At 33.2% G+C, this 24,668-nt stretch overlaps 2 protein-coding genes across 6 annotated transcripts; both read left to right on the top strand.

Moving 5' to 3' along the window:
• Nucleotides 1-2,341: 2,341 nt before the first annotated feature.
• LOC141457792 (uncharacterized) lies at nt 2,342-7,415 on the top strand. 2 transcript variants are annotated; one of them, XM_074135048.1, is made up of 9 exons: nt 2,342-2,499; nt 2,856-2,997; nt 4,143-4,281; nt 4,361-4,553; nt 4,650-4,873; nt 5,658-5,757; nt 6,004-6,111; nt 6,195-6,320; nt 7,225-7,415. In XM_074135048.1, the coding sequence occupies exons 1-9, from the start codon at nt 2,491-2,493 to the stop codon at nt 7,282-7,284; spliced, it is 1,101 nt and encodes a 366-aa protein (XP_073991149.1). In that variant the 5' UTR covers nt 2,342-2,490; the 3' UTR covers nt 7,285-7,415. The 2 variants fall into 2 exon arrangements, with proteins under 2 accessions (XP_073991149.1, XP_073991148.1); XM_074135047.1 differs by having other exon boundaries at nt 6,195-6,350.
• Nucleotides 7,416-11,573: 4,158 nt separating this feature from the next.
• Nucleotides 11,574-17,765, top strand: LOC141457791 (odorant receptor 47a-like). Of its 4 annotated transcripts, none has more exons than XM_074135043.1 (9): nt 11,574-11,778; nt 14,006-14,147; nt 14,306-14,444; nt 14,706-14,898; nt 15,388-15,611; nt 16,230-16,329; nt 16,781-16,888; nt 16,963-17,118; nt 17,192-17,765. In XM_074135043.1, exons 1-9 carry the CDS (start codon nt 11,755-11,757, stop codon nt 17,243-17,245), a joined length of 1,140 nt encoding a protein of 379 aa, XP_073991144.1. In that variant the 5' UTR covers nt 11,574-11,754; the 3' UTR covers nt 17,246-17,765. The 4 variants fall into 4 exon arrangements, with proteins under 4 accessions (XP_073991144.1, XP_073991145.1, XP_073991146.1 ...); XM_074135044.1 differs by lacking the exon at nt 11,574-11,778 and adding an exon at nt 11,984-12,788; XM_074135045.1 differs by lacking the exon at nt 11,574-11,778 and adding an exon at nt 13,580-13,858.
• The last annotated feature ends 6,903 nt before the right edge of the window (nt 17,766-24,668 follow it).

The following is a 24,668-nucleotide window of genomic DNA, read 5'->3' as shown; positions in this document are numbered from 1 at the left end:
CTCTTGGGCAAAATATTCGAGAGACTTCTGTTACCACGCCTCTACGAAATTACAGAATCTCTCGAAATTATACCGGACCATCAGTTTGGTTTCAGAAGCTGCCACTCGACGATCCAGCAGGCCCATCGTGTTGTAGACACCATCGCTTCTTCACTCGAGCGAAAACAGTACTGCGCTGGAGTATTCCTCGATGTTTCGCAAGCCTTTGACCGAGTCTGGCACGAAGGTCTACTGTGGAAACTAAAACGCATCCTTCCTAGCACTTATTACCTCATACTCAGCTCTTACCTCTCTGACAGATTCTTTCAAGTTCTTCAAGGCACTACTCACTCTTCCATCTATCCCGTCCTTGCTGGTGTGCCACAGGGAAGTGTCTTAGCTCCTCTTCTTTACACAATCTACACTGCCGACTTACCTTCTAACCTTAATACCTCTATTTACACCTTCGCTGACGACACTGCCATTCTCTCCACACACTCTGACCCTATCCTCGCAGTACGCTCACTACAGTCCCACCTTCACTCAATAGAACATTGGTTAGAAAACTGGCGTATAAAAATTAACCCAACTAAATCTAAATACATAGTCTTCACACTCAAACGTCAAACTCCGCCACCTGTCTTCTTACATCACACACCTATCCCACCAGCCGACCATGTGCGGTACCTTGGACTGTACCTAGACAAGAGACTTACCTGGAACCCCCATACGAGACTTAAACGTACCGAACTAAACAAACGATACAAACTTCTAGCCAGGCTACTCGACAAACGCTCAAAACTCTCACTGCAGAACAAACGACGACTCTATACAGCCCTTCTCACACCAATATGGACTTACGGACTCGAACTTTACGGTACAGCTAAAAAATCCAACCTCAATAGACTACAAACACTGCAATCCAAAATTCTCCGCCGCATACTAGACGCTCCATTCTATGTAAGCAACCACACTATACATACAGATCTCCAAATTCCACTTATCTCCGAACTTGCCAAAATTCGATACAAAAATTTTCACCAAAAACTCTCACTGCATCCCAACCCTTTAGCTGCAAACCTGTCTACAACTACGCTACCCTCCAATCCTCGAAGACGGCTGAGGCGCCGTTGGCCCCGTGACCAACTGGGTGACTAACGGCGGCCATCAATGGATGACCGTCAGTCACGTCTGCCACGCTATCCACATATATTCATCGCATTTACCTATTGTACCTGTAGGTACAGGCGTAAATTTCATTAAAAGGATAATAAAAAAAAAAATTCGCTGATTAAATTCTGATTAAAATTGAAAAAAATTAATCAAATAAATTTAAAATTTAATTTTTTTTTAATCAGTGCCCAACTCTGATTTTCACCCACCATTAAACTTACTGAAATTCGCAACGATATTCTTCAAGATAAACATCACCACATACTAAATGGAGAACAATCGGCCAAACAGTACCTAAGTTTCTATGGGATATTCACAGAGGTAGTGCTGACATTCTCTAACGTTTTCAAGCGCTGCCCTGGACTTCAGCACCAACATGGTAAAACCGCTTTTATTTCTGCAGGTATGAACTTCTTTTTTCTTATAGAATTGTAAGATATTTCCGAACATACGTGCATAATTCATAATGCCCTTAATTCATTGGGTGAACGAACGGCCAACATTCTATAAGAAAAATTTGCAGTAAATAAAAACCATTTCAGCAAGGTGAGTGAGTTTCCATCAGCACGTTTTGGTTACCACCATTTATGTTACCCCGCAACAGTAAACGTTTATTCTGTTATGTATGTAGTTTTTTCTGTATAAAACAAACTTCACACGCATATTTCAGGGAAGATATATCAACATTTTATTCGGCCTAACAATTTTACCTCTTATAGGAGCATAAAGCTTAATCCCGAGAGATGAGGTGGGGTTTTGAAAACTGCGAACAGTAAATAATTAAAATCAAAGTTTAAGAAACCTTCTCTATTAAAAAGTATTAAATAAAAGATCAATATATACGCAACGATCTGTAAAAAAATTAAAAAATGACAGTAAAAAAGACTTTAAAAATTACCTTAAAACTTTTAACTATGAACAGAGTTAATGCTCTATTACAAAAACATAGTATTATTATCAGATATAAGAAAATAGCCTGCTATTATAGTATAACGGGATAATCATAAGTCATTAACTAATCTAACCAAAACTATGTACCCAGTTATTTTCAGTTAATTATTTTTTGGTTTGTTTCTCCAGTATAAATTGTAAATGGAGAAATTATGTAATAATTACAGTCTTATAGAGATAATGAAGAAAGAAGTGGATTAAAGTACAGTAATTAAGAAGCATACTGATCAAGTATTCATCGATAATAAGTCACAAAGGTCCGGGCGGGGGATTTACATAATCGACTGAACTCTCCAAAGATGGGGTAATGAGTTGTAAATACAAACCTCTCAATACTCTTTCCTGGCCAGTTGATGGACAGACCAACAGAGGTGATGTTCAGCTGTAATGACGTCGGTAAACATTACCTTTTTCTTTATTTTTTTTATTATATTTTTCTGTTTTATTATTTAATTATCCCCCCATTTTGCTTCTATCGTTATTTTTATGCAGATTCAATGCCATAGCTCCGTCAGAAAAGTAGTTTATAATCAAAATTTATTGTCCAAATCTAATACTTGACGACGAGGTCTGTGTTTTTCTTTTTTGCTCTTAATTTAATCTGATCACTATCCCCCTTATTCTAAAGTAACTGTCTCCTTGACAAGAGAGATATAAACTAACGCACAGCTTTTTGTGTTACCTTTGATTGTAAATGGTATTTATAATTGATAATATTAATTTAAATTTACAAAACTCTTTCTTAATTCCAGTTAAAAGAAGATAAATCACCCTTTAAACTTGCCTACAAAAGCCTTAAATATGCTGGCATTATGAACCAAGAAGGTAGGCCCTGGTCGCTGGTTTATACTACGGTAATGGTTTTAAGCAGTAGCTGTCTGACGGTCTTATCAAGTAAGTTGACTGTTAGTTTTGCTCGAAAATCAATCTTCTATGAAAATCTACCAGCGATTATGTGCAGATTCCGTAAAAGTTTGGGCCCAACCTAGATCAATCAGCATTCTTCACTATTTTATATATCCAGAAATAGGTTACCCCTCTTTGGTTATTATCTTTAAAAAGAAGTCGTAAATTGGTTTTCCAAATCGGGGAAGTGAGATTTCCAAGAGTTGTTATAGGCAAATTGTTACCTTGTACAGTTGAAAAAAGGATTCAATTACTAATTTTAATTACTCAAATAAAATTTAAGAACCATTTTTAAAGCCATGAACTTATTAAATCAATACGTGACCATGGTAAATGATTCATCATTTAACTTATGTACATATTTTTATGAATCATTGTTAACGAGTGAGGTTAAAAACCTAGCATAACTCCCATACATTTGCTAATAAAGCATATGAAGTAGTTTGACCAGGTGCTTATAAGCGGTAAGTTCTTCTTAAGAGTGCTAAACGATAAAAATATGTTTACGGTAATTATTACACAAATAATATTCACTCTTCTTAACGGAGAAGTAAAACATATTTCTAATATTGTGAGTAAATGTCCAACCTTTAAAGATGTTAAGTTCGTTTATGTTTGGCAAAATAGATTGATAATCACTAGTACAAGAGAGATAAAATTGAAACAATGTAATTAAATGCGTGAGAGACACTGTTAAATAAAGAGAGTATGTTGTATTGTTAGTGTTCGTTGTCAGTTTAGGTTATTGCTTAAGTCTCAGTGACTAGGACGTAGCAAATTAGTCAACCCGGAATCTACACTCAGTTATTTCTTATTTACTTTCGTTACCTTTGAAATAATTTCTTATCTTTGCGGTTGGGCTTGCTGAAAATAGACCTCAGCTTAAGCTGAGGAAGGTTATTGGGATTTCTCATTTGATCAAATCCCATTGTGAGAAGAACTCGTTATCTGTCTTCAAAGTCTGAAAACTCAAAATCAAAGAAATCTGCTAAAATCCAACTGAAATTCCATGGAAAATACTAGTAATAAAGTTGACAGATGAATTAAACCTCAAAAAAATGAAGAAACTTTATTATATTTTTGGTGAAAGTATTTTCTTGATAAAAAATTAGATCCATTTTTTTCTTTTGCAGCCGCGGATCTAATATGGGGTCAGGAAGAGTTACCAGAGTTCGTCTCAGCACTTTCCACCTTAACAATAACCATCCACGTCAATAGTAAAATGATCAATATACTTAGGAATCAAACGGAAATCCGCCAACTGATTAATAGGTAAAACGTTGAAAAAAAAAAAGTGAAAGTTGAAATTACTATATTTAAATATGACTAAAATATTTTTTTGTTTTCACAGATTTGAAAATGTTCGCCAAAAAATCTTACAAGATAATAGGAGAAAACATTTAATTTTATGGGCTGATCAATTTTCACTGAAAGTTGCCTTTTATTATGGAATGTTTTTTGCAAGTTGTCCGATTTTCTCAACGATCTCAAATATCATCATAGACGTGGTCACTGGGAGTGAAAAACCACATTTAGTTTTGCAGGTAAAGAAACTGTAAAATAAACAAAAGATTGTAATCCGTTGCGTTTTTATTGTTAGTTTCTTTGCCTTAGTCTGATGTTTTCTTCTTTTCTTGTAGTTGTGGGTCCCATGGCGCATCAGAGACGTTGAGACCTACCTGGGAGCCACACTAGTGGCCATAGTGAGTACATTCCCAGCAGCCTCCATCTACATGGCGTTTACCGTTTTCAATTTTATATTCACCATAGAATTGTCCGCATTTCTACAATTCCTTCAGTCTAGATTTGAGACACTGAAAGTGGATGATAAAGAGGTTTATCTACAACATAAAGAAATTATTGAGTGAGTACTTCTTCTTTCTAAAATTTAAGAAAAATTTTGAATGTGTAAATAGAAAAATGAAAATTTCTGTAGTCCAATAGAAGAGGGGTGAGAACAATTGTTCTTATGAACATGAAACTGTCTCATAAATGTATCCCGAAGTATAGTTTGCTAAATAAGTCTCAGAAACAGCAAGTGGAAAACACCTGGCGAAGAATTAATTGTCAGTGAATGTTTGGCGGGGAATTAGAGAAAACTACAGATGTATTGTTGCTGCCCTTTCGGATAATGAGTAGCCTGCCCTTGAGCGTGTGGAGCTAGTTATGATAGCTGGAGGGATGGCAAGTATGCTATTATAGCGAGGATGCACTGTAGAGTTCAGTAGGGATTATAGGAATTATTTGTGGTGACTTTTTTTATACCGATTGTTTGCACGGATCCATATTTGGTCAGTTTTATTATAGTTAGCTTGCTGTGTATTTCTAGAGGATTTAAAAGGGCTGACCGGCTTGATAGAATAGTTATTAAAATGCAATAAAAACAATCACCTATTTTTCAGGTGGGGCTTAACGTCCAACTACCAATTTCGTGGACGGGGGCGGTAGCTCATGGTTTACTAAATAACTTTTTTTTTTAACAAATAGAAAGTAGCTGCACGCAGCATAAAAACTGGGGATCATCCACTTACAAATCCACGCTTTTAACTACTTCATCAACGCCCGCAAGGAAACTGTAAATGGAGTGCAAACTAAATTTGTAAATCTCGCTTTCCTCTTGTGGTGTCTAATTCTAATTGATTTTCCAGATTACTAAGAGATTACAATGAAATATTCTCCGGCCAGCTGTACGTAGAAATCATTATATCATCCATACAACCATGTGGATTTGGATACACGTTCATTAAGGTGAATAAATTGAGATTGGGCATTAAATTCAAGTAGCTGGTAGAATGGCAAGATTGTGACACACTTATTGGTTGAAGCCCAAATCTATTAAAAACTCTACTAATTTCAAACACTGTAAATACTTAATTTGTACAATTTAATAGGCTCTCAATTTGTTTTTCAATCTACTAAATAAATCTATTTTATATTCTACTTCAAAGATTTATTTTTTTTATAATAATTATTGATTTTTCTTCTGTCTCGCAGGCTTTAAAAAAACTCAATATACAAGCAATAGATTACATTTATAAATTTATAGTTGCCGCCGCAGCACCCTTCGTCTTGTGCGCTTGCGGACAGGAAATCAGTACTCAGGTATCGTATTTAGAAAATAATGATGGATCTAAGAGCATTGGTCTACACATCTAACCCTTTTTTTACGGTCTTTAATATTTCAGTTTGAGAAATTACATACAAGTTGCTACATGTGTAATTGGTACGAGGAAAAGCCAGCGAGCAGAAGATATCTAGGGCAGGTGATGACAGTGACTTTGAAGCCCATTGCTCTCAGTTTTAAAAGAATGGTAGCCTTCAACTATGTCTGCTTTGCTTCGGTAAAAATTTTAGAAAAAATGCTGCTTTCAGTTCCTGGTTTACTAATTAACATTTTTTCTAACAAACAGAAAGTGAATCTAGATCTTCTTGACCCAGAAGAGGTGATAATCCAGAAATCCGTGCTTCTAATGCTTCAGAGAGGATATATCCCGCTTCAATACTACAAAAATCTCAGCCCTCCGGAATCTTGTTTTGGTTGAAGGGGGAAATCCCACACGCTTCAAACCCAGCTATTACATTTTTTGGAGTAGCAGATTTGTCCCAAAACAGGCGTGGAAGACATATCCAAACCTCTATTTGTTGAATTCTCTGTCTTCATAGACAGTCTAGAAGTTCATGAGCTTATCATCCCAGAATTTCTCAAATGGTCCAAACACGGACTTGTCCTTTGGCTGAAGCTGTGGAATAAATAAATTTATTAATATCACCAAACGCCAGATATCCCTACCAAAAAATTAAATTCTTGATAACACTATCGGAAAGTACATAAAATATACTTTTAAAACACATACCACATTATTAAAAATATATTGCAGATTGCAAATTCAATATAAAACGGATAAGTATCGTTTCCTCGGTAAGTACCGAGGCGATATTTATAACAGCAACCGTGTTCCACATAATATAGCCAATATCACCCTTAAAAGCGATACTAGCGACACAACTCGATTGTTGTACAGAGTTTTGAGGTAGCAGACACCCAGTATTTGCTGCTATCTTCCGGACAAATCTCTTATCATGTTTAAAAATGCAGGTGGCGAACTTTAGGCAACTTGGCTGATTTTTGAATTTTTTAACCACTAAGTGCCACATTATATTTTTATTTGTCATCGTTATTATATTTGTAATAAATATAATCTGAATGTTTAATAGGTAGCCCAAGGAATATACTCATACCTGATGATGGTCTATCAGTTTGAAGAAGGCGATTGATCTCATCTTAGAGGAAATCAATTGATTTAGATTTGTAGTCTTTAATTAATAGCCTAGTTCTGGTGTCTTAAAAATATTTGCTGTTATTTAAAATTAAAATTAATAAAAATTCTACATTCATGATGTTTTTATTGTTTATTTGTATATTTGTTTATGTCCTTTTACATTTATTTTAGATGTTTCCACTTGAAGAGTGATTGAGTGTGAATTACGGGGACTTGCTTACACACAATCTATGGCCGCAAACTGTGGCGTATCCTAAAGATCGATCTAAAGCTTCCTCTTCAGTAGTTTATGAATTCATTAATTTAAATTACTAGAATTTTAGAATTACTTTCATTTAGATTAGAGGTAAGCGTTATTATTATCTTTCTGTTACGATCATGCGCAAATATAGATTACGGTTATGTCTAAAACATAAAAATTAATTTAAATTAAAGAAAGCTATCCGCCTCCGACCATGACTACGGATCTGTAGTTGGTCGTAAAACCCGCCTGAAACAATTTGCACATTTCAGATTATTAAGATCTCCACAGTTTTTTATTTAGGTTACTAGAATAAGTTTCCATTATTCTCTTTTAGATCCATAAATTATAATAAAGCAGTGATTGCATTATCTCGATGGCATTTCACACACAATAAGAAATTTGTCCAGTATTGGACAATATTGTCTGTAATGAGGGGGCATGGTGAAGAGCTCTGAAAAAAAAAAAACTCCGGGAGCCAATGATCTCTGATTTGAAAATCCGTAACCTAGCAACCTTAATAAACAATCTCCTTCAAACAGTTGTTTACTACTTAAAGCAAAAGAGCTTCCTCAACTGGTACAATTTGATAACAACTGCCCAACTCAAACGGATTCATGATCGGTCACTGAAAAGTCTTTGACTATGAAATAAAACTAAAGGAAAGGGAAGGGTGGGGACGCCACCAACACTCAGAATACCTTCACTTATGCAATAACCAATATATTTGGTATATTTACAATTTTAAACTCATATACAAAACGGACCATGATCCAAATGAATAAAACTGAATTAATTAGACTTACAGGTTTTCTGACAATTAGACGACAGGTCTTCTGACTTAATTAGACTGACAAGTTTTCTGGCTTAAGTAGACTGACAGGTTTTCTGACTTAATTAGACTGACAAGTTCTCTGACTTAACTAGGCTGACATGTTTTCTGGCTTAATTAAACCGACAGGTTAATTAGACTGACAAGTTTTCTGACTTAATTAGACCGACAGGTTAATTAGACTGACAAGTTTTCTGACTTAATTAGACTGACAAGTTCTCTGACTTAATTAGGCTGACATGTTTTCTGGCTTAATTAAACCGACAGGTTTTCTGACTTAATTAGACTTATTATAACACTCACAAATTGATTTATCATAAGACAACAAAAGTAAATCGTTCAACCGGGCGGCTAATGGGTTGTCCAGTTCTTGGCGAAAACAGTACCAGCCAGACCGACGCTAAAATCCTGGCAATGGCGGACACACAGACATAATCCGTTGGCACCCCTACTCTCTTGAGATGCCCAAGGGCAACTCAACTTCTGCCTTGCACTGGCCACCATCCCCACTACGTCCAAACAACCAATGCTGCCAACGGACAATTGTCGCTCAAAGAAAATTCTGGTCAAGGGGGGCCGCAACTCCTTGCGAGGATCCAACAGTCACCATGATAGAGCTCTGAACAAAAAACTCCAGGAGCCAATAATCTCTGACTTCCATAAATACGTGCATAAAATCATTCACATTACCTAGCTTCTCATAACTGTTTAGTTCATAAGAAACACAGGTTCCACAAGTAGCCAGTTGCATGGTGCTACTATCTTGAGGACAACTATTGACTTATTGTCCTAATGGGATTATAAGATGGCTAATGTTCATGGTGCACTATAGCTTCCTTTAATTGGTTTATTCCAGTGAAAAAAAGGCTACAGTCCAAGGTGAGAGCCTTAAAGAAAACATTAGAGCAAACCATCAGCAAACGTAGTGACTCAGTGCTTTACAGGTGGAAAACGGTCAATGAATCACGTTAAAATTGGACTAAAAACGCCTACCTTCCTAAACTTCAACAGTAAAAAATTATGGCTCCTGATTAAAAGTTTTAGTAAAAATCTGTAGAACAACCACCTGGGCAAGAAGTGTTGCGATTGGTTGCTGTTGAACGTCGCCCAGACCCGAAAAAAGTTCTATTTCTCTGAAATAATTCAAATACACTTACCATTTTAAAATTGTAATAGACTAAGGGTTTTAACGTTTGGGATTACTATTCTGGAACACACATCGTATAGATTTTTTTTAGATTTTTATTTATTAGATGAAAATAAGTGTCTAAACTATAGTCCCCTATTTGTCTGATTCAAATCCAACGACCCAAAGGTGGACTCGTTCTGCCCATCACTAATGCGTATGATATTTGCGTTCGTAACATCAACGCTCGTGACATTTGGACAAGCGCACATATGCATATGACTCATAAGTCAGAAGAGTACAGTTCGCGCCGCTGCGCGCTGGTACATAAATACTTGTTTCACCCGAATAAATACACGTTTACTAATTTATTTTCTGTAACGAAACTGATATTAAGTCAATTAAAAAAACATTCAGAAATTTTACAAACGCAGTTAGGTATGTGCGATTTCTAGATTAAGAATTGTTTTTACTTCGACCCCCAATCGAACCTCTGGCCTTCTTTTCTTAAATAGATCCCTGGGAGTCTAGACCACTTTGGTGACCTCTGGTGTAGACGAACATCCCGTATCTCTGCGAAAGTGGGCATACTCAGGTTACAATTGCTCCTTGACAGTGGGTCCGAGACATCAATGCATAAGCAGCCAATCCCGGAAGTACGGATTGGTAGTTCGGAAACAAGGGAGGCAGGGGTTATGGGGGGAACAATCCCATTCAAGGCGAACAGGAGTTGGTGTGTAAAATTGTATGCCCACTTTCGCAGCCCACAACAACAGGCCTCGAAGGCGCGTTGATTAGACGCTGGGTGCGTCCATCGAGCTCTCGCCTTAGTTAGTCCCTTCCTATGATCTGGTGGCCGCTACCTTCCTCAGAGCGGCTCTTCTATCACACTCGCGCGCATTGTGACTGATTTGCCCGCACACATAGCAGGTAACTGAGCGAGCAGTACCATCTTTCCGCGGGGTGCGGACGTTAGGAGCTACGCTTCCATGGAATACCTTTGGTCTTCGCTTACAATCCCTGGCAAAATGGCCCCCTAGGCCGCACCCGTAGCACACGCCCTTTTTCTCTTGGTACGTCTGACCCGGAGACTCCTTTCGTATAGCCCAAACCTCTCGGGGGTTGCCCAGTTTCACCTTGACTTGCTCGATCCGGGCGGCTTTGGTCACAGCGTCCTGCAACGTGCCAGGAGGTGTGTACTGCAATTGCCGACCCGCTTCTTCTCTAAGGCCTTTAATATAAACCGCTATTAGAAATTTTTCTAAATTCGCTCTCGCCCAGGCTTTCTCTTAAGCAGGAACCCCTTGTTTGAGTGTCTTTTCGTCCAGCCTCTGACAACGGTCCGTAGGGCATCTTCCCCCATGATAACTTCAGTGAATACTACCCCCAAATAATAGAGCTCGAAGAGCTGGTTCGAAGGATACCCAACACTAGGGATCGTAACCATGGCTATCCAACAATTCAAAGAAACGATATTTCCCGCGGGAAATTTTTATGTAAGAAAATGAAGTAAAATTTATGACGTTCTATTTGATATCTATAGGGAACCGTTAAATTCAAAATTTTAGTCAAAATCGATGAGCGACACCGCGTTTCCCAGATACAGGCCGAGCGCTGTTTCTGTGGGAGCGTTGCTACTAGCTCTGACCGTTACCTGATCCTCTGCGTCCCTCTGACGCACGCGCTCTCCTTCAGCTTCTGCAAGCACACACTCACATTCACACCGGTAGAGGGGAGGAATAAGTTACAGTTAATTAGTTAGCTATTTATTAATTAATGACTTATTCTAACGCACACTAGATATGTACATAATCTCCCACTATAACTAAATTTCCACAACATAAAAAAACCCTGAAATGAATAACAGTAAAAGAAAAATATCACTCAAATTGACTCAAAACAAATTCAACTGAAAATCTTTTAACTAAAAAAAATAAACTCTGGTTAAACGTTAATTACTAATTAACAATAGTTAATGCCTAAACCCTGGCGAGTGGTAAAGGGGTGGACGGAGGGCTTAATCGGGGATCTGGCTCACTCCTCCCCACCACTCACCAGGGTTATTACCTTATCGAACTCTGTCCTCTACATACTTATTATTATTAGTGCGTCGGCTTTCTTAATCGTACTGCGCACTACCAACACTTTACAGTGTCTTTTCCTGTGTAGTGCTAGCTTTTTATTGGTGGTGCATACGAGAGCAAAACGTTTCGAGATTGGTGCAATAACTTTTTCCCCAAAATTCAACCAAAGTGCCGCCAGGTTAATGGACCCCTTGTTTGGCAATGTGGTAGGTTATAGGCCATCACCGTGTTTCAGTAATGGTAATGTAAATGATGAATCTTTCCGGAAATGAACGGGTACACATAAAAATAAATAAGAAAAATACACTGATTGTTCTTCATCTTTTTTAATTAATGGCTATGCTTCTACGCGTTTGGCTGCAGAATAATTTTATACAGCCTAAGGGAAGTTTGTCTCAAACGGATTGAGTATAAACTGCGGAATAGCTCTCGAAATGTTACAACAAAAAATATCATAAATAAAGTCCACTAAATTAATAATGAACGAACAATTAGAAAAACGAACTATTTACTAACTAAGAAGTAAATGACATACTATCCAACATAAAAACACGGTGAATTATCAATATGGTCATTTAGTTAAGGAATACATGGAGCACTATTATTACCTAACGGTATAATCATGTTATTTTATCTAATATCCCAAACTATGTACCCAGATATTTGTTCTTTTTTTTCCAGAATAAATTTGGAAAGGGATAAATTATGTGTAAATTACAGTTTGTAAAACTAATGATGGGATGGGTGTTTTTTTTTTTTTTTTTTTTTTTTTTTTTTTTTTTTTTTTTTTTTTTTTTTGGCGCATCAACAGCTGAGGTCATTAGCGCCCGGAGCTTTTTCCAGTGCACTGCCGGCCTCCGGACAGTGTTCTCTCGTTACAGACAACACTGTCCATCACCGGACAGTGAGCTGTAAGAAGCTCCTAGGAAGAGAAAATCTAAGGGTCAGCTGCTGGATTCGAACCCGAGACCTCCGCGTGGGAGTCCAGTATGCTAACCTCATAGCTAATCCCTTCCCTATGGGTAAGTTTAAAGAAGGGTAATTAGCTGAAATGGTGTTTAAGTATTCAATGATAATAGGGTGGTTGGAGAGAAAGCCATCGCTAATATAAGAGAAGAAGATTGATTGGAGAAGGCTACTTCTTATTGAATAGTTCAGTAACTACTGGAAAATTTGTTCATAGTAGACGAAACTATCAACCAGCAAGATGTCTGCGGTAAACACAACACTATTTCATTCATAATTTTCCTTGTTTAAAATATCTGTATCGTAATAAAATTTATTAATTCTAACTCAAATTCAACACTTACTCCTCATAAACTTTATAAATGACTACATGCTGCGTTCGAACACTTGTGACAAGTAGTCACTTGCTGCCTCTTCAAGTCCAGATTGCATCTTGTAGTCCCCATTTTCGTGAGTTCCAGGTACCTCCTCCAGTCCTTCTACACTCATCTCTTCATTATTTCATATTGTTGAGTATTTTACACACAAGCACTACTTGCGATTCTGCGTAAATTTTACAAATGTTTCCGGATCTTTTCTGATTTAGAATACCCACCGAAATAAAAAGAGATTGTTCTAGGAAAACATAGGGATTGTTAAAAAAAAAAAAAAAATCGTCTTTCGTCATCAAGCAATGCAAAGTATTTCATTCGCCAAAGTTGTTATTTTTCGTTTGATACCTATGTACTTCTCATTGAACAGTTCAATTACTACTGGAAAATTTGTACATAGTAGACGAAACTATCAATTAGCAAGATGTCTGCGGTAAACACAACACTGTTTCATTGATAATTTTGCTTGTTTAGAATATCTGTATCGTAATAAAATTTCACTTATTATCTCCTATATACTTCTGTTTAAGTAAGGTTATACTACCTAATGTAAGGTTTAGATGACCATTAAGGAAAAAATTAAAAAAGGGAAATTTTAATTTTCCCTTTAAAGGTACCATGGGTCCTAAAAATAGGTTATTGAATATGATTAAAGAGTTGATTCTGTGTGTTATATACATATATTATTTTACAAACTGTATAATAGGTTTTGACAAAACAATTACAGTTATAAAGGAGAACGTGCCCTATATTTTAAAGGAAATTTGAGAATTTTATCTTTTATACAAAAAGAGAAAAAAATTGTCAAAGTTGGGTGTTTTTCAACGTTACGCTTTTTCGTGCAGTTTTTGACGATCAACCCTTATACAACTGTCCTGCCGGACAGTTTTAATTATGAGGATTGAAATCGGTTGCAAGAATTCCTAGTTTGAAACTTCGAACAATTGTAGTAAGAGGATGTTCTCACTAGACTTTCCAAAATTAGATATGTTCCGCATCCTTATATGTACTTCCGATTAATAAATGAAAGTAAAAATCAAATTATTAACTAAAATTAACTTAAAAAATAAAATAAAAATTATTAATCAATTTTTAGATAGAAGATAAGTCGTCTCCATTTAAAGTGGCCTTATTGGTTTTCAAGTACGCCGGCATTTTCAACAAAGAGAACAGACCATGGTCGCTGATATTTACGAAGGCTAACACTCTCGTTACTATCTGTGTAACGATCTTATCTTGTAAGTAATAATCATAGTTTTGGTGCGTTCACTTGTTTTGTTTGTAGCGATAAAAACTGAAAGTAGAAGTTCTTCGTGCATGTGGGCACAAGCTCTATTTCTTTTGCACTGCACTTTTCAAGAAAAAAAAAAAAATCCACATTATCTCTTATTTTCAGGTGTCGATATGATATGGGGCAATGAAGAAATGCCAGAATTTGTTTCAGCACTCTCAGCTTTCTTAATATCGATCCATATAAATGGAAAATTATTTAACTTTATTTATCGTGAAACTGAAATTGGCCATTTCATTGAAAGGTAATCATGTTTAATGAAAAATTTTCACTATAATTTTTTTACAAAGCGATTGATTCAAAAGAATTGATTCCCGGTCTATGACTTGGATTTTATTTAATGTTATAACAAGAGTATTTGCTAGAAGGCCTGTTCCAAAACACCCAATTTAGTAGTAAGAAATTAAAGCCCGCCTGGAATAAAAATGCCAATATTTTGCTTTTTATTTGATTAAATTTTTACTAATACATGCAATAAATAAAAGAGTTTTAAAATTATTTACAGAATGGAAAAACTGCGCCAAAAAATTCTACAAGAAAATTGTGGAAAACAGATTGTTTTACGTGCCGACAGAGTTTCAATTAAAATGGCCAAGTATTATGCACTATTTGTCCTTTGTTGTCCAACTTTGTCTGTTGCTTCAAGTATTATTATAAATAATGTAATCGGCAATCGAAAAGCACAGCCCTTTTTTCAGGTAAATTAAGCAAAAATTTAGCTAAATTTATTGTCTTGAGAAGATAATTCTGAGAACGATTTATTCTAATGGAGTGACGTTGCAAGAGTTGAAAGATTAATAAAATGAGTACATTTAAAATTTTCCTCAGCCGTCGGTGACAATGTTTAGAGTATGTCTTTTTAAAATAATTTTAATTACAGCTACTACGAAACGGGCAGCTGTTTAGAATTATTTTCAATTTTGACAGAAGGGTGGATTTATAAGCAGTAACTGTTAAAACGCTTTGGTTGCTCTATTAAAAAGTCAGTTGATGTTTTTATGATTTACTATTACCAGCTTATGTCCGAGTTCAGAAAGCAGGGACTGGAGAGTCTATCTAAAGCTTAATAATTATAAAAATGAAGTAATTAAATATAATAAGTGTGTGATTGAGTGTAATAATGAGAATAGAGGCCCTTCAGTAATACAGGCCCTTTAAGGAAGCTAAAAGTTAATTTTAATTTTCAGATATGGTTACCTTGGGACATAACAGACATCAGAATAAATATTGCAACAAATATATTAGTGATTTTTTGCGTAACCCCATCAGTTTTGGTCCACTTGACATTTGCTACGTTCAGTTTCATTTTCACTATCGAAATGTCTTCATTTCTACAAGTTTTACAATCAAAATTGGAAACATTAAGACTAAACGATAAGATGGTTTATCGACTTCATGCAGAGATTATCCAGTGAGTATTTTTCTATGAGGTTTAAGTAAATTTATTCTTGAACTATGAGCTGTTGAGACTAAGGAATTCTGTGATTGAGAAATTCTTGATTGAAGTACAAGTGAATTAGAGAGTTCAGAGGCACTCAGAGCGTGGCTGCAGGCTAGAGAGAATGGTAACCAATTTGCCTTAAAGCAGCCACATCTCAAAACTCATTCTTTTAGGGACAGCCTCAAAGAAGCCTTTCCCCAAAGAGATTCAGCTGCTTCATCTTGATGTTCTTCGGTCGTTTCTTTGCCGCAGATACTCCTTTACCCAAGTGATTCTTTCCCATTCTTGAATTTCAATCTGACTTAACGTCCCAAGACAAAAAAAGAAAAAACTGTTTTTGCTTGGAACGAAAACGGCGAAAATTGTTTGAAATTCTGTCCTTATCTCAAGTGATTATTAAATTTGATTTTATCAGACATCTTTAGTACGAAATATTGTTAAAAATTTAAAGAGTGTTATAATTTTTAAAATTATAAAACAATGTCATCTTAATGATGACAAAATGTATGTATAGGTATGTAGTATAAATTGTTTGTGCAACGGGACCATACGTTTTGTGTTGTACTAATCAGATTCAAAATTTTCCAGATTGGTAGAAGATTATAATAACTTATTTTCTTTGCAAATTTATATGGAAATTTGCCTATCTAGTGTCCAACCTTGTGGATTTGGATATACATTGATCAAGGTGAATGCAAATACATATTATATTTGTTAATTTAAATTAATTTTTGATATTTAAATAAGATAAAAGCAGGATAATATTAAAGTTTCTAGCACATTCTCTTATTGCATTAGATCCAGCTATGTTAATATTTAGATCAGAGGTCTGGGGAAAATGTTTAATGAAGTTACTTAATTTGAATGTATGGAATTAAAATATGTTGCCCTGTTAGAAGGAAGCAGAGCGCTCCAGCAATCGATTCTTCTTTTTTCTCAAGAATCGGCTAAAGTCAGTTCTAGACCCTAATTGTCCTAATTATGTTTGTTGTCGCTGTTGTCAACTAATTCTTTAAAATTGTGACAATTTGCAATTTGTTTGAGCGTTCTCATCCCATTTTCAGCCAACAAAAAAATCGTTATTTTATCTTAAAACTTTTTTAAAAAAATAATTTTTTCATTTCTTTGACCTTGTACAGGCTTTTAAAACTCACGATATACGAATGGTGGACTTTATTTATAAATTTTTACTCACCATTGTCGTTCCATTCATTATTTGCACCTGCGGACAGGAAGTTAATACTCAGGTAAGAGTAAAGATCTGGCCCAACGCTTGGTACATATATACACTTTACTTTATTTAAGATATTTAATATTCCAGTTAGAGAAATTACACTCAAGTTGCTACATGTGTGATTGGTTTGAGGAAAAGCCAGCGAGCCGAAGGTACTTGTTGCAGTTGATGATGTCAACCGTTAGGCCGCATGCTATTGGTTTTAGAAGAATGATAACGTTCGACTATGTCTGCTTTACTTCGGTAGATTTTTGGTATTTTATTTTTTCTAAAAATAAAATTTATGAACACTGTAATAATATAATAAATTTATTAGGTACTGCAAGGAATATATTCTTTTTTGACGTTGGTCAATCAATTTGGAGAATAAACCCATTTTAGAAGAAATTACAAAAATTATGGAATACAAGTTATAACTCTTGTAATCGCTACGTATATTAATTAATTACTATTTGATCCAATAGAAACCAACAAAATATCGAAGTAAAAATACAATGTTATTACAGAAAATAATAATAATAATAATAAGGGAAGGGATTAGCTATGAGCTTAGCATACTGGACTCCCACGCGGAGGTCCCGGGTTCGAATCCAGCAGCTGACCCTTAGATTTTCTCTTCCTAGGAGCTACTTACAGCTCACTGTCCGGTGATAGGCAGTGTTGTCTGTAACGAGGGAACACTGTCCGGAGGCCGGCAGTGCACTGGAAAAAGCTCAGGGCGCTAATAACCTCAGCTGATGATGCGCCAAAAAAAAAAATAATAATAAAAAATAATGTATATAATTAAACAAATGTATAAAAGTAATTGTATATTATATTCAATGTTGCTTTTGTTTTGTATTAATTTTTAATCAGTTTGGAAACAGTATTTAAATAGATAATTATTCGACAAGGGAGTTTCTTGTTTATTATTATGATTCCCTAGTTTTTAGAAGTGAAAAGTGAATATTTTATTATGCTGATTATTCATAGATTAATAATTCTCTTTTATTTTTAGAACTGAGATTTGTTTAAAATTATTTCACTTTAGACAAATTAATTTTTACTGCCCAATTTCCTACAAATATCTCACAAAATAAAAAAAAAATCTATCGACTAGTTTTCGAGATATTTCATGTTCAATTTTTCACTGTTTCAAATAGAAACAAATTTTAGCTCTAAATATCTCGTTTCCTATTCAACAGATTTTTACTAAATTCTATTCAATTATAGACAAATGTTGTCTCCATAAACAGGTAAAATATAAACAAAATCTATTGAGTAGTTTTGGATATATTTCAAGTTAAAATTTTCACTGTTTCAAATAGAAACAAATTTTAACTCTAAATATCTCCTGTCCTACTCGACAGATTTTTACTAAATTTTATTCATTTATAGACAAAAACTGTCACCATGTACAGATAACATATAAACAAAATCTATCGAGTAGTTTTAGAGATATTTTATGTTCAAGTTTTCACTGCTTCAAACAGGAACAAATTTTAGATCTAAATATCTCCTTTCCTACTCGACAGATTTTTACTAAATTTTATACAATTATAGACAAATGTTGTCTACATATACAGGTAAAATATGAACAAAATCTATCGAGTAGTTTTCGACATATTTCATGTTCAATTTTTCACTATTTCAAATAGAAACAAATTTTAACTCTAAATATCTCGTTTCCTATTCAACAGATTTTTACTAAATTTTATACAATTATAGACAAATGTTGTCTCCATATACAGGTAAAATATGAACAAAATCTATCAAGTAGTTTTCGAGATATTTCATGTTCAATTTTTCACTGTTTCAAATAGAAACAAATTTTAACTCTAAATATCTCCTTTCCTACTGGACAGATTTTTACTAAATTCTATACAAGTATAGACAAATGTTGTCTCCATATACAGGTAAAATATGAACAAAATCTATCAAGTAGTTTTGGATATATTCGAAATTCAAGTTTTCACTGTTTCAAACAGAAACGAATTTCAACTCTAAATATCTCCTGTCCTACTCGACAGTTTTGTTTGAAACAGTGAAAAATTGAACATAAAATATCTCGAAAACTACTCGATAGATTTTGTTTATATTTGACCTGTACATGGAGACAGTTTTTGTCTATAAATGAATAAAATTTAGTAAAAATCTGTCGAGTAGGATAGGTGATATTTAGAGTTGAAATTTGTTTCTGTTTGAAAAAGTGAAAATTTTAACTTAAAATATCTCCAAAACTACTCAATAGATTTTGTTTATATTTTACCTGTACATGGAGACAGTTTTTGTCTATAAATGAGTAAAATTTAGTAAAAATCTGTAGAGTAGTTTTTGAGATATTTCATGTTTAAGTTCTCACTCTTCCAAACCGAAACAAATTCAACTCTAAATATCTCCTTTCCTACTAGACAGATTTTTACTAAATTCTATACAAGTATAGACAAATGTTGTCTCCATATACAGGAAAAATATGAACAAAATCTATCGAGTAGTTTTGGATATATTCGAAGTTCAAATTTTCACTGTTTCAAACAGAAACAAATTTCAACTCTAAATATCTCCTGTCCTACTCAACAGATTTTTACCAAATTTTACTCATTTAAAGACAAAAACTGTCTCCATGTACAGGTAAAATATAAACAAAATCTATCAAGTAGTTTTCGAGATATTTTATGTTCAAGTTTTCACTGTTTCAAACAGGAACAAATTTTAGATCTAAATATCTCCTTTCCTACTCGACAGATTTTTACTAAATTTTCTACAATTATAGGCAAATGTTGTCTACATATACAGGTAAAATATGAACAAAATCTATCGAGTAGTTTTCGACATATTTCATGTTAAATTTTTCACTATTTCAAATAGAAACAAATTTTAACTGTAAATATCTCGTTTCCTATTCAACAGATTTTTACTAAATTTTATACAATTATAGACAAATGTTGTCTCCATATACAGGTAAAATATGAACAAAATCTAACCAATAGTTTTCGAGATATTTCATGTTCAATTTTTCACTGTTTCAAATAGAAACAAATTTTAGCTCTAAATATCTCCTTTCCTACGCGACAGATTTTTACTAAATTTTATACAATTATAGACAAATGTTGTCTCCATATACAGGTAAAATATGAACAAAATCTATCGAGTAGTTTTCGACATATTTCATGTTCAATTTTTCACTATTTCAAATAGAAATAAATTTTAACTCTAAATATCTCGTTTCCTATTCAACAGATTTTTACTAAATTCTATTCAATTATAGACAAATGTTGTCTTCATAAACAGGTAAAATATAAAAAAAATCTATCGAGCAGTTTTTGACAAATTTCATGTTAATGTTTTCACTGTTTCAAACAGGAACAAATTTTAACATTCAATAACTCCTTCCCTATTGGACAGATTTTTACTAAATTCTATACAAGTATAGACAAATGTTGTCTCCATATACAGGTAAAATATGAACAAAATCTATCAAGTAGTTTTGGATATATTCGAAATTCAAGTTTTCACTGTTTCAAACAGAAACGAATTTCAACTCTAAATATCTCCTGTCCTACTCGACAGTTTTGTTTGAAACAGTGAAAAATTGAACATAAAATATCTCGAAAACTACTCGATAGATTTTGTTTATGTTTGACCTGTACATGGAGACAGTTTTTGTCTATAAATGAATAAAATTTAGTAAAAATCTGTCGAGTAGGATAGGTGATATTTAGAGTTGAAATTTGTTTCTGTTTGAAAAAGTGAAAATTTTAACTTAAAATATCTCCAAAACTACTCAATAGATTTTGTTTATATTTTACCTGTACATGGAGACAGTTTTTGTCTATAAATGAGTAAAATTTAGTAAAAATCTGTAGAGTAGTTTTTGAGATATTTCATGTTTAAGTTCTCACTCTTCCAAACCGAAACAAATTCAACTCTAAATATCTCCTTTCCTACTAGACAGATTTTTACTAAATTCTATACAAGTATAGACAAATGTTGTCTCCATATACAGGAAAAATATGAACAAAATCTATCGAGTAGTTTTGGATATATTCGAAGTTCAAATTTTCACTGTTTCAAACAGAAACAAATTTCAACTCTAAATATCTCCTGTCCTACTCAACAGATTTTTACCAAATTTTACTCATTTAAAGACAAAAACTGTCTCCATGTACAGGTAAAATATAAACAAAATCTATCAAGTAGTTTTCGAGATATTTTATGTTCAAGTTTTCACTGTTTCAAACAGGAACAAATTTTAGATCTAAATATCTCCTTTCCTACTCGACAGATTTTTACTAAATTTTCTACAATTATAGGCAAATGTTGTCTACATATACAGGTAAAATATGAACAAAATCTATCGAGTAGTTTTCGACATATTTCATGTTAAATTTTTCACTATTTCAAATAGAAACAAATTATAACTAAATATCTCGTTTCCTATTCAACAGATTTTTACTAAATCTTATACAATTATAGACAAATGTTGTCTCCATATACAGGTAAAATATGAACAAAATCTAACCAATAGTTTTCGAGATATTTCATGTTCAATTTTTCACTGTTTCAAATAGAAACAAATTTTAGCTCTAAATATCTCCTTTCCTACGCGACAGATTTTTACTAAATTTTATACAATTATAGACAAATGTTGTCTCCATATACAGGTAAAATATGAACAAAATCTATCGAGTAGTTTTCGACATATTTCATGTTCAATTTTTCACTATTTCAAATAGAAATAAATTTCAACTCTAAATATCTCGTTTCCTATTCAACAGATTTTTACTAAATTCTATTCAATTATAGACAAATGTTGTCTTCATAAACAGGTAAAATATAAAAAAAATCTATCGAGCAGTTTTTGACAAATTTCATGTTAATGTTTTCACTGTTTCATACAGGAACAAATTGTAACATTCAATATCTCCTTCCCTATTGGACAGATTTTTACTAAATTCTATACAAGTATAGACAAATGTTGTCTCCACATACAGGTAAAATATGAACAAAATCTATCAAGTAGTTTTGGATATATTCGAAATTCAAGTTTTCACTGTTTCAAACAGAAACAAATTTCAACTCTAAATATCTCCTGTCCTACTCGACAGTTTTGTTTGAAACAGTGAAAAATTGAACATAAAATATCTCGAAAACTACTCGATAGATTTTGTTTTTATTTGACCTGTACATGGAGACAGTTTTTGTCTATAAATGAATAAAATTTAGTAAAAATCTGTAGAGTAGTTTTCGAGATATTTCAAGTTTAAGTTTTCACTCTTCCAAACAGAAACAAATTCAACTCTAAATATCTCCTTTCCTACTTGACAGATTTTTACTAAATTCTATACAAGTATAGACAAATGTTGTCTCCATATACAGGAAAAATATGAACAAAATCTATCGAGTAGTTTTGGATATATTCGAAGTTCAAATTTTCACTGTTTCAAACAGAAACAAATTTCAACTCTAAATATCTCCTGTCCTACTCAACAGATTTTTACCAAATTTTACTCATTTAAAGACAAAAACTGTCTCCATGTACAGGTAAAATATAAACAAAATCTATCAAGTAGTTTTCGAGATATTTTATGTTCAAGTTTTCACTGTTTCAAACAGGAACAAATTTTAGCTCTAAATATCTCCTTTCCTACGCGACAGATTTTTACTAAATTTTATACAATTATAGACAAATGTTGTCTCCATATACAGGTAAAATATGAACAAAATCTATCAAGTAGTTTTCGACATATTTCATGTTCAATTTTTCACTATTTCAAATAGAAATAAATTTCAACTCTAAATATCTCGTTTCCTATTCAACAGATTTTTACTAAATTCTATTCAATTATAGACAAATGTTGTCTTCATAAGCAGGTAAAATATAAAAAAAATCTATCGAGCAGTTTTTGACAAATTTCATGTTAATGTTTTCACTGTTTCAAACAGGAACAAATTTTAACATTCAATATCTCCTTCCCTATTGGACAGATTTTTACTAAATTCTAAACAAGTATAGACAAATGTTGTCTCCATATACAGGTAAAATATGAACAAAATCTATCAAGTAGTTTTGGATATATTCGAAATTCAAGTTTTCACTGTTTCAAACAGAAACGAATTTCAACTCTAAATATCTCCTGTCCTACTCGACAGTTTTGTTTGAAACAGTGAAAAATTGAACATAAAATATCTCGAAAACTACTCGATAGATTTTGTTTATATTTGACCTGTACATGGAGACAGTTTTTGTCTATAAATGAATAAAATTTAGTAAAAATCTGTCGAGTAGGATAGGTGATATTTAGAGTTGAAATTTGTTTCTGTTTGAAAAAGTGAAAATTTTAACTTAAAATATCTCCAAAACTACTCAATAGATTTTGTTTATATTTTACCTGTACATGGAGACAAATTTTGTCTATAAATGAGTAAAATTTAGTAAAAATCTGTAGAGTAGTTTTTGAGATATTTCATGTTTAAGTTCTCACTCTTCCAAACCGAAACAAATTCAACTCTAAATATCTCCTTTCCTACTAGACAGATTTTTACTAAATTCTATACAAGTATAGACAAATGTTGTCTCCATATACAGGAAAAATATGAACAAAATCTATCGAGTAGTTTTGGATATATTCGAAGTTCAAATTTTCACTGTTTCAAACAGAAACAAATTTCAACTATAATATCTCCTGTCCTACTCAACAGATTTTTACCAAATTTTACTCATTTAAAGACAAAAACTGTCTCCATGTACAGGTAAAATATAAACAAAATCTATCAAGTAGTTTTCGAGATATTTTATGTTCAAGTTTTCACTGTTTCAAACAGGAACAAATTTTAGATCTAAATATCTCCTTTCCTACTCGACAGATTTTTACTAAATTTTCTACAATTATAGGCAAATGTTGTCTACATATACAGGTAAAATATGAACAAAATCTATCGAGTAGTTTTCGACATATTTCATGTTAAATTTTTCACTATTTCAAATAGAAACAAATTTTAACTGTAAATATCTCGTTTCCTATTCAACAGATTTTTACTAAATTTTATACAATTATAGACAAATGTTGTCTCCATATACAGGTAAAATATGAACAAAATCTAACCAATAGTTTTCGAGATATTTCATGTTCAATTTTTCACTGTTTCAAATAGAAACAAATTTTAGCTCTAAATATCTCCTTTCCTACGCGACAGATTTTTACTAAATTTTATACAATTATAGACAAATGTTGTCTCCATATACAGGTAAAATATGAACAAAATCTATCGAGTAGTTTTCGACATATTTCATGTTCAATTTTTCACTATTTCAAATAGAAATAAATTTCAACTCTAAATATCTCGTTTCCTATTCAACAGATTTTTACTAAATTCTATTCAATTATAGACAAATGTTGTCTTCATAAACAGGTAAAATATAAAAAAAATCTATCGAGCAGTTTTTGACAAATTTCATGTTAATGTTTTCACTGTTTCAAACAGGAACAAATTTTAACATTCAATATCTCCTTCCCTATTGGACAGATTTTTACTAAATTCTATACAAGTATAGACAAATGTTGTCTCCATATACAGGTAAAATATGAACAAAATCTATCAAGTAGTTTTGGATATATTCGAAATTCAAGTTTTCACTGTTTCAAACAGAAACGAATTTCAACTCTAAATATCTCCTGTCCTACTCGACAGTTTTGTTTGAAACAGTGAAAAATTGAACATAAAATATCTCGAAAACTACTCGATAGATTTTGTTTATATTTGACCTGTACATGGAGACAGTTTTTGTCTATAAATGAATAAAATTTAGTAAA

Source organism: Rhodnius prolixus, unplaced genomic scaffold, assembly GCF_049639745.1.
Source record: "Rhodnius prolixus isolate KJV_2025 unplaced genomic scaffold, Rpr scaffold_5, whole genome shotgun sequence".
Taxonomy (NCBI): Eukaryota; Metazoa; Arthropoda; class Insecta; order Hemiptera; family Reduviidae; genus Rhodnius; species Rhodnius prolixus.
This window is presented reverse-complemented; position numbering and strand designations above follow the sequence as displayed.